Genomic DNA, 13,075 nt, shown 5'->3' with positions numbered 1-13,075 from the left:
CAGTCTTTTCCACTGGTACCAAAGGCAGCTCAGCTGCCCTACTCCTGCAGGGTGGGCCTGGAAGTGATACAGCATACAGGGAAAGCACAGGAAGCTGTTCTCCCTCAGAGGTCAGAGCAACAGCAGTTTCATTTGCCCGTCACTGTCTCTCTGGTTGCGGTCTCTTTTTCTGTTTGTCAAGAACCAGTGTCCTGGTAAGGGGAAAATTCTGCTCCCCATTCTCTCTACACCTGCCCCTAAACAAAGCTTCACATTCTGGAAATGCCTGAAGAGATCTGATCTTCCTAGAATCAATACACTTATACTTCTCCTCTGTCGACTCTTACTCAGCCATCATTTGGTTTTGGAGGGGCATCTGCACAGACTTTCGCAGGCTCTGACACATGCCCGTGACCAGACACAAGCCATCTACAATCAGAAAGCCACATAGCTGTGCTGACACTGAGAGACCAGGCCAAAAGGAATGGCAGAGAGAGGTGTAGGAAGTTGGGACTTGCTATTTTCCTATGCAGCCTTAGTTCCTGGGGCTCAAACTGGAAGGCTTCAGAAGAACATACCTATTTATTGCATGCATACCAAATGGGCTATGCAGTGGGTGCTTGTACTCAGAGACACAATGTTAGATTGTTAGGCTCATGTTAGGTTTTAAAAACACACATGCACACACAAAATATCTGTGAAAAACAAAGCTAAATTTATGCCTAAAGCTGCTTGATGCCATTTCTTTAACAACTGCACTGTTAGTCAGCTTACTGGAGGTTAAAACAGCCTTGTATGGTGTTAAGCTGTGGTCACATATCTATGGTCTTCTCTGTAATTTGTTTAAGAGCTGTTTTATTCATCAGGAGTCAGTAAAATAAAACCAAACACGAGTGCATTTTCCCATGATGAGAGAATTTTGAGATGGCAGAGACCTATTAGATAATTTACTCTATCTCCCAGCCAGTGCAGAACTGGTTCCAGTAACGTATTTGTCATTGTTTTATTCAATGTAGTTTTAAAATTCTCAAGATTGCAGCTAAATCCTTCTTCTGACCGAGACATTCTTCCTGACATCCAAGTCAGGCCTTTCCTGCTGGCTATGTTGACTCCACTGTCCATCTTAGGACTGCAGTTCTTTGGCTTTGCTGCATGCTATATGGGTAAATTGTTGCTAGTGTGCTGGGGGAGTAAAGGCTCGATGGCTCTGACATTTCTAAACGAGCACCAGGAAAAAAGCAGAGAGTGTTGAGAATTCAGGTTCTTCTGCAAATTGTTTCTCCCTCTCCGGGTTTCATGCATTCCCCATTTTCAGCTCTTTTACCTTGTTGATGAGGCTGGGATCACCCAGGCTTCTCTCGTCGTCGTCTTCTGAACTCTTCTGTTCCTCATCTGATGTGACAACCTCCATCGGTATCACGGAGACTGGGCACACCTTGTAGGGCTCCGTGTAGGCACTGCAGAAGGAAAAAGCAGACTAGCTCACTGGTGTTATTCCCTCAGACATAGCAAATCCACACTTTGCCCAGCAAGATTTCTAAAGCTTTGGGGTTTTTGCTGCCAAGTTCAACAGCAACCATTTTGGCAAGTAGAAGGATCTGAAAGGAGCAGTGGGAAGTTAACTGAACTTCTTCAAGCTTCCCCAAAAGACCAATGTTCTGGCTCAGTTTGGAGCAAAAAGTTCATACTTGGTTGCAACCAGAACTGCTTTGTTCCTCCCTAGTCAACCCCTCAAAATGGAAGTAATAAAATACTAACACCTCAGTGCTCATTAAAAATGGAAGTTAGGTGTTGTAGCAATGGGTTTTCTGGGAAAGCATCAAAAGGATGAGAAAAGTGTAACTGTAATAGCAATGGCATCAATTAAAGCACAAGGTACTCAGGTCCCAGAATCCTTGAGTTTTTTCAAGGGAATCTGAATTCAGCTCCAGAAACCCAGAGAAAGCCATGAAATAAGAGTACTGAATCTGGTCTGTAATACAGGCCAGTGGCTTCACAGCATTTTCTTTAAAAAAAAAAATAATATTTTTTTAAAATTAAAATTACCAGTGATTTTAAAACCTCCACAAAGCATGACTAGAGGTAGGTTCTCTAGATGGTGCCCGCCCTCTGCCTTAGAAAGGTATCTTTTATTGCTGATGTGAATACGCCTAACTCCAAATTCCAGATACTGGATCTTGTTAAACCTTTGTCTGCTGAATTGGAGGCAGTCTTCCAAATTTCATTACTCTGCCGGTACTTACAGGCTGTATTCAAGTTGTCCCTTCATTTAGTCTTTTATATGAAATAGGTGAAGATCTTGGTGTCTTACTATGTCATGTCTCCTATCATTTAATCATTCTAAAATCTCTGAACTTTATCCAATTATCCATTAGCATTAACCAATTTACTAGTCAATTTTAGCGCCAGTTTTTTACTACCAGCCAGTTTTAGTACTGTTCTTGGTACTGCAACGCAAGATTCAATATTCCAGCACTGGCAAAAGAAGTGCCAAGTATTCCATCTATTCCTGCCTGACTTTACTGCTTTTTTACAGATTAGTATTTTTTGGCCCCAGTATCATTCTGGGTGCTTACATACAGCTTATACACCACAGTGGCCCCAAGCCTTTTAAGTTTCCAGGGGTAGGTTCCATCATTCAGCCAACAGGGCAAGCCTATCGTCTTGAGAAACAAAATCTGACATCCCTGTGTGTTCCAGTAGACATCTTAGCCAACCAGGTCAGTCTGTAACGTGGGCCTGGCTTACTCAGTGTATATGATTTCTTTAGTTCTCATTTCCTCTGAAACATTATTAATTTGCTTTTGCAGCTCTGCCTCATCTCTATTTTTCTTTGATCTCCCACTTGGGGATCCCAGATGTGAACAAATCCAAAGCTTCAAAGCCAATGCTGGAGTAACAGGATGCTGGGCAAAGATGGGTTAATGTAAGTGGGAAGGCAATGAAGAAAGAGACTTCCAAGGCCACTGACCAGACTCATATTTCCTTTTGGAAAGGAAACTCCCTACATATCTGCATTCACTTCCAAGCTGCAAACAGGGCGCTGTGTCTCCCATGCAGGTGCAGCTGCCAGCCTTTCTCTTACGCCGCCAGCTTTTCCCTCACACGCAGAGTCAAGGAGCTCTTGCAAGCTGCCCAGTGCATTTGCCATGGCTGGGCGAGGGGCCAAGCAGCATTACTGTTCCTCACAATTGTCTTCTTTTGATTATTATTAGTGCCTGCAGTTTTTCAGTGTGGGTGGCTTCATGGCACTTCCGAAAACCTGCCTAGCTGCAACAACAGAGGGGCCTCAGCACAAGTGAAAGCAAGAGCAAGGCAGGTACAGGAACAGCTCAGGAGGCTTATTAGTAGTTTAGCCACTCTCTCTCCTTACTTGCACGGCCTTTCTGCAATTTTTAATTGTTTGCCCCAGAAGACGTGAAATTAAGTCCCTTCCTCCCTCCCTCCCTCCCACATAAATGACTACATTATGTTAATGTCAGAACACATTATAATTTGGAAAGAATGCATCAGTATATTAGTCTGGTAATCATTATGAATCACATTATTAAAGGCTCTTACAGTGGCAAAACATGCCATATTGCTGAACTGTTGCATGGGCTTCCTTTACAGCAGGCCTGCAATCCAGTGGCACTGGCTTGTGTTTAAAGTCCCAAAATGTTATGGGTCTCATTTGCGCATGGGATGGACACAGGCATGTTTGTGCCACCCTCTCCATCCTGCCCTTCTCCAGCCACTCCAGCAGCACTCAGGTCTTCACTTCTGAGACCGTTCTATATTGTCATAGAGCTATGGGCAGTACACGTTTCCTGATACCCAGCATGTGGTTTACTCCAATGAATTCACATCCTTTCATCCATTTTATATGTCTATGCTTTTGTGGTCTCCAAGCAATCCTAGCTCCTGAAGACTTGAACTGTGCTGAGGAACTGATCATCAGGTGAAGGTACCCTGGGCAGTTTGGTCTTCACTAATCCCACTGCCAGGTGCCTGGAGGAACACACCAACGATGCAGGGATAGGTGGCAGATGACTTCTGAGGCACAACAGCTGTTGGGAAATTTTATAAAAGGACGATATGGGGAGTAATTTTAATGCAGAGCAAGGTCTTGCCCACAGAGCAAATCCCTCAGGTATGCCCAAACAATTGCTATAACTGCATATGAGGTCTTCTATCTTAGTACAAGCTGCTGTGCACCCTGTGAAAATCACCTGGACTTGTTTTAGCACTTTCCAAGAGACTATGTAGGTTGCTTTTGATGTTGGTAAACTGCCACTATTGGAGGAACATGCCAATTTTATATTTGAGAACAGAAATATAACTGCTTTATTAAGATAATAGAGTCACCAAGATTAATGAGATGTAACCACTGATCATGACAGGAGTCCATCTCTAATACTAGGGAAATAGTCACAGCCAACTTCATGGACTGCGGTTCCTCTAAAGCAGTTTAATCTCCACTGGTCACAGAATCACAGACTGGCTGAGGTTGGAAGGGACCTGGAGGTCATCTGGTCCAACCCCCCCTGCTCAGGCAGGGCCACATAGAGCCAGCTGCCCAGGGCCCTGTCCAGGCGGTTTTTGAATATCCCCAAGGACGGAGGCTCCACAACCTCCCCGGGCAGCCTGTGCCAGTGCTCAGTCACCTCAGAGTGAAAAAAGTGATTCCTGATGTTCGGGGGAAGCTCCTGTGTTTCAGTTTGTGCCCATTGCCTCTGGTCCTGTCACTGGGCACCACCGAGAAGAGCCTGGCTCCATCTTCTTTGTACCTTCCCTGCAGGTATTTATACACATTGATGGGATCCCCCCTGAGTCTTCTCTTCTCCAGGCTGAACAGTCCCAGCTCTCTCAGCCTCTCCTCAACCATGAGGTACTCCAGTCCCTTCATCACCCTCATGGTCTTTCATTGGACTCTCTCCAGTACATCTATGTTTCTCTTGGACTGGGGAGCCCAGCACTCCAGGTGTGGCCTCACCAGTGCCAAGCAGAGGGGAAGGATCCCCTCCCTCGACCTGCTGGCAATACTTTTTCTAATGCAGCCCAGGATACCCTTAGCCTTTCTCTGGGGACCTTGATTTTAGGTGTCTGTGAAGTACCTTTCAGTGTGGTTTTGTAAGGAATCGCCCTTTTATGGACAAAGCGTAACCTAACTTTATAAAGCTATGGTAAAGCACAACCACCGAGTTAAATTGCAAGCTGCAACCCAGGATAACACAAGGAGAGAACTCTGTTGGACAGGACAGGGATTGCCAGCCCATTTACCTCAGGACACGTGTCCAGATCACAAACCCCACAGTCACAGGTGGTACTTACTGGTTCCTCAATGGCAGTTTCTGAGAGCACCATTAGTACACAATCTTAAAAACGCACACAAACTGAGATGAGAAATTACTTTCTGTAAGAGGATAACAAAACACTGAATTAAGACAACTGTTGTATGTGAGGAGAAGCTCCATTTCAGGTATTGTGTGATCTTTGCCTGCCTGTGAGTTCCTAACCTACTCTTGAATGAAAGACTCTGTGAAATTGGAAGATGATATAGGCTAGGAAAGAAGAGTAAAGTGATGGGTGCAATGATCTCATGAACCAAGAATGGAAATCATAGAATGGTTTGGGTTGGAAGGGGCTTCTAAAGGTCATCTGGTCCAACCCCCCCTGCCATGAGCAGGGAGATTTTCAGCTAGACCAGGTTGCTCAGAGCCCCGTCCAACCTGACCTTGAATGTTTCCAGGGGTGGGACATCCACCACCTCCCTGGGCAACCTGTGCCAGCATTTCACCACCCACATCCTAAAAATTTTCTTCCTTATATCTAGTCTAAATCCACCCTGTTTTAGTTTAAAACCATCACCCCTTGTCCTATTGCAACAGGCCCTACTGAGAAGCCTATCCCCGTCTTTCTTATAAGTCCCATTTAAGTATTGAAAGGCCATAAAATCAGAGGTATCAGCTTATATTATCTCATGGCAGTTCTCTGCAGAGCTTAATGAAGTTATTCTAGGAGAGCATCTGGCAACTGTGTTCTGTCTTCCTGATACTGATTTGGACAGTGTCATCTCAGGCAAAATGAAGCAAGCTCACTAAAGCATTTAGAAAAACATCATTCAGCCCAATGCACATCCTGATAGAAACCCCGGAATTTGTTCAGCTAAAGTATATTGCAGGGAAATGGGGAAAACAGCTACAAGCAAAAGATTACAAGCAAAAGATTATAATGCTTTTTTTTTTCCTCCCTCAGAGTTCAAATGAATCCTGGCACTTTGTGTGACTTAGAGGGCATATCTAAGTGCATGTAAAATGACACCATGCCAAACTCATTACCTTAAACTACACCTGCAACAAGGCTAAGATTTTCTATAAAATTAACCATTATAATTATATAGAATGTAATTTGTAATTAAATAATTATACATATATAATTATAATTATATAGTAATATATGAGTCATAAATGTTCAAAACCTTATGTTTCTTCATTCTGCTAAATGATATTTTTCTTTAGCTCATTAAAAGAACTGCTAAATAAACTCACAGCAAGCAATAAACTTTAATGCAATGGAAGATGCTAATAAAAGTATGGGTGCTGAGAACAGGGGGAGAAATAGTCCCAGAGTTGGTAGTATCTCAACAGACGTGGTAATCCCTGGCTAATTCTCTTGTAGCAATGATACGGCTGAATGAGAGCAGATTGCAGACACATTATGTGCTGCTCCTCCAGCAATTGTCTGTAACCATTCCAAGAGTTAGCCAGCACAACAAAAGAAGCAATGGGCCTTCTGGGACAGTCTAACCTTAAATTGACTGAATATATGCAGGAGGAGACAGTGCAACAAAAGTCTTTTACTTAGCACCAGTTACATTATAATTAGCAGAGCTGCTGATAGGTACTGAGTAGGGAGAAGCTGTATAGATGCACTCTACTAGTTATCTATGTACCTTCACCAGTGGACACCTATTGGTACATCTGGAAAAAGGTGTTCTGGAGTCTACAGACTCTCTGGTTATCTAGCCCCTATAGTGATGATCTGTGGACTGACTGGAGGGTGAAGCCATCAAGGAGAGGGAAGCTGAACTGATCATTGTAATAGCACTAGCTCCTCTGTTAATAAAGTCAAGACACAAGTTGCTACTACCTAGGATCCCTCCACAGCACAGGTTGGGACAGGTCTGAGCACAGATGGTACATGCATGGGAAGTGAGGGAGCACTGTGGAGATACACAACAGGCGTGAGAGCTCATAGAACATGATTCAAAGACTGACAAATACTGTATTTTGTCTAGCTTGAATGTGCAATTCTCAGAGATACTTGCTCTTCTTTTAATTCCATACCTATCCTTCAGATGACCTTGCAAATTCTAAATTCTACCCCATTCCTCAGCAATGATCACATCAGTTCTTTAGAATTTTTGGAAGTTATTCAGTTGGCATTAGTGAGATGTAAGAATTTAACTGGGGGATTTAACAGTGGCAAAAATACCCAGCCAAGGTTATTATAATAAAGGCTTAGGAAGACCACGTATTTTTATTTGCGTAACAACACAAATGCCCTTGGCTGTATGCGCATCTCTTGGCCACACACAAGTGATGTCGTTTCCTCCTTTACAGTCACCAAATGCCTCAAAAAAAAAAAGAAAAAAGGAAAGAAAAAAGCTGAGCTGGTGGAAATCTAAACTTAAGGCCTGTTACTTCCACTAGGTGATACAAGTCCTCTGTACCAGTACAGATCAGATTGCCTGCCGTTTGCTTTCAATGAATCTGTATGTCAAGTGATGCATCCTAAAGAAAGGCTCATCAATCTCATTTGCCTTCTACTTCATAGTCTGTGCTACAGCAGTGATCACGAGCGCTCTTTCCTGTAAGATTTATATTAACGTATCTCTGGAGCTCTCAGTTATGCTTCATGACACCTGTGGAGTATCCATCCTTTCCATCAAGTGGCTCTTTATGCATCTGAAATGCAGCTGGTTAGGCTGTTAATGTGTGCTGGCAATGTCCCTTCAAATGCCAGTGCAGTAGATCCATCACAATGTCTATAAGGGATGATAATGTGTGTTGGGACACACTTACAACATATTTCTGCCTTGCAACTGAACCTGCTCAGACAGTGTAAGTGTGCTAGAAACTCGATGGGTCAGTCAAGAGCAATTCAGCATCTCCCTGAAGCAGTGAGCATTTGTGTAGGGTTTAGTTGTTGTGCAGTCTTAATGCCACAGTGATTTCCCCCCATGTTAATCATAATGGGAGGGAGCAGGTCAGTGGGAGATGCCTGTGACTGGACCCATCTCCGGGGCAAAGAAAGTGTGATGTGGCCAGTGAGGTCATCCAGATTCCCCCAGCCCAGCTCCTGAACACCTCCTTCATTCTCATGTGTCCGTTCAGGGACAGGGGACTTCTAAAATGGGGTTTCAGTATTCCAAAATGCAGTTTCTGGAGAAAGAGACTGAGTGGTTGTAACACACCATCACCAGCTAGCATGAGTTAGCTTCCTTGGAGTAAATTGGTTTCTTTTGGAAGTAGGTTTCAACATACTTTCAGTCTAAAGAATGGTGTGAACAAGTGCAGCACTTAAGGAACTTATATGAATATATGAACATATGAATATGCTGTGTTCATATTTGAACCAAACACATAATTTATCTCTGTAAGGTATATACAGCATAAAGGATGATCCAACCTAATAATACTCAGAGGTCTGACAAAGGATACCTTGCTTAATGATCTCCAGAAGCAGAGTCCAGGGTGTGCTCAGGTTTTAACCATCGTTGCAGCATTCAGTTAATGGTAAATGGATTGACTCCCTGTTGTCTTTCACTCTACATCCCCAGTCAATGCCAGGACAGAGAAAGAGAGAATAATATTTGACACTATCTTTAATAGGATCTGGGGGGAAAAAAAAGACAGAACCTTTTTTTCTAGAGATCCTGATCATTTCTTTTCTTTGCATCTGTTGCAAACTGTGAATTAGATACTGCAACTTAATTACTGCCAACATACTTGATTTATTTCCTGAAAATTTCTTATGGTTTCAAAAGTGCCTGCAAGTAAAGATCAAAGCAGTATTTAGTCCAAAATGTCACCACAAGATGAAGAAAGCAGTAGAAGAGGCTAGAAACCACATCCTTGGTCCCATTTCTACAGTGGAACAACTGCTATTAAAAGCTGGTTTTGCCAGTGATTATCAACACATGGCTCACCATATTCACTGTTTTCACATAGTGGGAATAGGAAGTAAGTAAACTTTCTGGGTTTCTGGGGTAAATGCTGACTTCTGCTCTGCCCTTTGTGAGGGACATGATGTCTTTATGTCTAGGATGTTTCATCCATTCATTAGCGCAACCACGGTTCTGGATTGCTAAAGGACAATTCTTTCAATTCTTTCCTAAAGAGAGGCAGTGGTGTTGAGTTCAGCTAGGCCTAGATCCACCAAAGCTCTGAAATTAATGTCAGCTGTGACCCTAAATATTTTTCTGAGTGTATTGGTGATTGCATTAGCAATTATTTGCCCTGAGTCAGCAAAGCAGGTTTGTAGGAACTGCCTAGGAAGGTACAAACAGTTTTTCTCTCTCTGTGGCATACGTCCTCTACGATATAACCTCCCTGAAGCCAACTGAGTGGTGATGAGCTTGACACATCAACTCAGAATCAGATATGCTCTGTTCACAAATGACTGGTAAACTGCTGCCATAACCTTCCCATCCACAGACCCCAGCCTGAGCCCATTCTGACTCCTCTGTCATAACATCTTAGCTCATAACTGGATATAATGCACTGGATGTAAGAGGGAGACCAGAATCTCACTTGGACACAGGTTATGCAAAGCCCACATATATAAAATCTCCTCCAGCCAGTGGGGAGGGACACACCTACCCCCCCAAGCCCCCAAACCCCTCTATTATCGGACCAAATGGATTGAATGCAACTTTCTTCTATATGCAGAATCCCTTTCCCTGGCTTGATTTGAAGTCACATGCCCAGCAGTTACTAGTTCAAACTTTCTCAGACAGTGATATCCTTATTGCAAAAAATTAAAATCATATGAACTCAATGCAGTGATCGTAACTGGGAGAGGCAATAAAGTGCTGAATGATCCTGTTTTATTAAAACTGATTATTTATTTTCTTGTATGCATTTGTAAATGATTTTAAAATTCATTCTGCAAAAAGAAGGCTCATTACTGAAGGAAATTAAAGTCCAAATACATTTAGAGCTGATAAAAGGAAATGCCTATCAGTGCAGCGTGTGTTTAGCCAGTCAGTTCCCTGTTACAGCAAGTCATCAAGGCAAACATTGCAGCTGAAGTCTGCAAAGGGCAGGAAAGACATGATGTCTGCCAATAGCATATGTAGTCTTAATAAGGCAAGGGATCAATCACGTTGCACACTCTGAGGCATAAGCTGTTTGCCTGCCAAGGCCAGAAGGGAGTTCTTCCTCATGCCACAAATTTAAATTCAGATTTTGCTCTTTCTTGCATTGGTGTGGTGCAGGATATAGGAGAGGGGAAGAGGATTTTTGCTCAGATGCTTTTGCTCTGCTCTGAACAACTTTAGGGACAAAACTCTCCTGGAGAGTGCCTGCTCCTGGAGGTGCTTGCAGAACAATGGTGCAGGTCTAGTTCTGGAAGGGAGCGCAGGCAGTGAGGAGCACACAGCGGTTTGGGCTCCATCTCAGGGAATGTCCTCTGGCCCAGCCTGGGGCAGTCTAAGTAGAGGAGGGAAAAGAGAAAGCCTGACAGTGAGGTTTCACCAGTCCCAGATATGCTGGGATGGATGGGCTGCTCTTGCTTTGAGGCACTTGCACAAACCTGCACAACCAATCCATGTTTCAGGCTCAGCCACATGTACCCCGGGGTGCACTGCTGTCTGTGAGCACCATGCCCCTCCCCAGTCCCGCAGCTTTAAACCACTAGAAAAGAACAAAGCAACAGTAAAAGCTGGACATGCCTGAAAACAAAATACAGCGTCCTTGGGCCTCGGACAAGTGGCACACCCCCTCCCTGCTCTCCCAGGCATGTAGGAGAGGCGGTAAGCTGTGGCGGCCTCAGCCTGAGCTCAGCCTGGCCCTCCGGCCCTTGTCCTGCATTTCCTGTAAACAGGGAACACTTCCTCCCCAGAGATGACCTGGCAATGAACTAGCGAGGGCTGACGCTCAGCTGCACCGCACCCAACGCCCCACCATGCCAGAAGGTACAATGGGGCGGCTGATAATACATAATAGGTTATTAAAGGCAGCTCTGCCCTTTATAGACTCCTTTGACCACATTATTTACATTGCATGTCAGCCACCGCAGAGCTTTTACTTTCATTAAATCATTAGCTTCACAGGCACCCAGAACTTTTCTATCCAACAGCACCGGCGGATTTTTTCCTTAAGGCATCAGCGCCGCTCTTCTTATGCTTCTCTTCTTTCCCTGCTAAATCATAGCCCTGTTGTTCTCCAGCACCCTATTGTTCCCCATCTCTGGTAAACTTTTGCTACATTAAATTCTTGCAGTGCTTGGAAACCTGAACTGAGAGGGGCAAAATGAAGACCCAAGAGCTTGGCAGTGGCAAAAGTCTCCATTTTGTGTGGTGCAACTCTTTTTCCTTCCCAGGCCATGCAGGCCATACATCTGCATCATGTTGAAACTTTCCATAGTGCACATCTGTCAAGGGACAGAAGATAACAAGGAAAACATCCAGTAATTACCAGGATGGGTTTCAAGTGATTTGCTGAGCAACGCCTAGTCAGAGCACAAATGGCCTCTGACAATGAAACCACTCAGCACTTTTGCCCTGTTCTCCTCTGTAAGATGACTTACCTTAGAGAGAGTCTGACTTTGGATACCATGGTGTAAAACTGGGAGGAATTCACCTTGACTTTAAGTGGAGTCACTTTATGTTTATTCTTGTGATCCTTGAGCAGAATAAGGTGCTCTGATTTCACTCTGAACCCTATGTAAGACTTATACACGTCAGTGACAGAATAAGCCAACCACCTAGCACTACATTAATAAGGAGAAGGAAAAGATCTCTCCTGTAGGAAGTGACCTTCAGCTAATCACCTGATGGTCATCTCAGTGTATGAGAAGAAGGACACCCCTCTGGGCAGACCACTATCTGGGAAACAAAGCTGAGACCTCTGCCCTACTACAGTTTTTTTGTATTATCTTTGGCATGCTTCTGAACTACTTTGTGCTTTGGCTGTCATTTGTGTAAAGTGGTTAATCCCAGAGCAATGTCATGTTTAAAATACAGGTAACACTGAAGGCTTTGGACACTGTAGGTCCCTACCAGCGTCAAAACCAGAACTGCTCTGTCCATCTCCCTTGGGGCACAGTTTTGCTTCTGTTGTTCTTGTTGACTGCAAACTAAAAGGAATTTCACTATTATGGTCCAGTCCTTAGTCAATGAGGGATGGGTACCCCCAGGATCATGCCCATGCTTATTTAAGTTAAGGCACAGAGCAATGTTTACATCTTTGTAGCCAAGCTGAGATACAGAAGTCTACCTGGAACAGTCATGTTTTTTCCTAGCGTTGCTGTTTCCTGCCGGGGGTGGGGGGTTCTTGAGTTACAGGCTCGCAATTGCTTTCCAGCAGCCAAGCTGGCATGATTTCTGCACAAAGGCACACACTAGAGAACACCAACAATGGAAGATTTAGGCAGTGCTACTTGCCCAAGGAATTGCAGTTTATTAAAAAATTGCAGATAGACACTTCAGAAAAAGGTCTGCATAAATTGTTCTGTGAGAGTTTTGCAAACGGAGCTAGGCATAAGATAAGCATGTTTGTAACACACAGTGCGCTCTTCTGGAGATGCTCGGTGTTGGTGGACTGGTTCTGCTGTCTTACATAATAGAGAGTTTGAAAGTTTTAAATAGGTAAGAATCTGTGTCCAGATGAGTTTTGTGGCTGCACAAGGAGGTTATTGACTACACTGAGCTACACAGAACTAGAATACTTTTACAAGTCCTGTTCCTTCAGGTTCTGTCCTGTTCCTCCTGTACAATACAGCAGCTGCTCTGTACTTCTGCACATACAGTCCCGAAACTCAGAGTACAGCTGGGACTACACCATTGATTCTGGAATCTAGCCTGGACTGAGATGTGATCAGGTGTCAG

At 43.9% G+C, this 13,075-nt stretch overlaps 1 protein-coding gene across 1 annotated transcript in view; it reads right to left on the bottom strand.

The window, feature by feature from the left end:
- The window catches only part of FGD5 (FYVE, RhoGEF and PH domain containing 5), a 91,965-nt gene that overhangs the window by 60,372 nt on the left and 18,518 nt on the right, over window positions 1–13,075 (bottom strand). The window contains 1 exon segment of the mRNA XM_009633806.2: window positions 1,304–1,436. Coding sequence (XP_009632101.2) covers window positions 1,304–1,436 — 133 coding nt within the window.

This window comes from Egretta garzetta, unplaced genomic scaffold (assembly GCF_000687185.1).
Source record: "Egretta garzetta isolate BGI_Z169 unplaced genomic scaffold, ASM68718v1 scaffold332, whole genome shotgun sequence".
NCBI lineage: Eukaryota > Metazoa > Chordata > Aves > Pelecaniformes > Ardeidae > Egretta > Egretta garzetta.
Note: the sequence above shows the minus strand (reverse complement) of the source record. Positions and strands in the feature narration are given on the sequence as shown.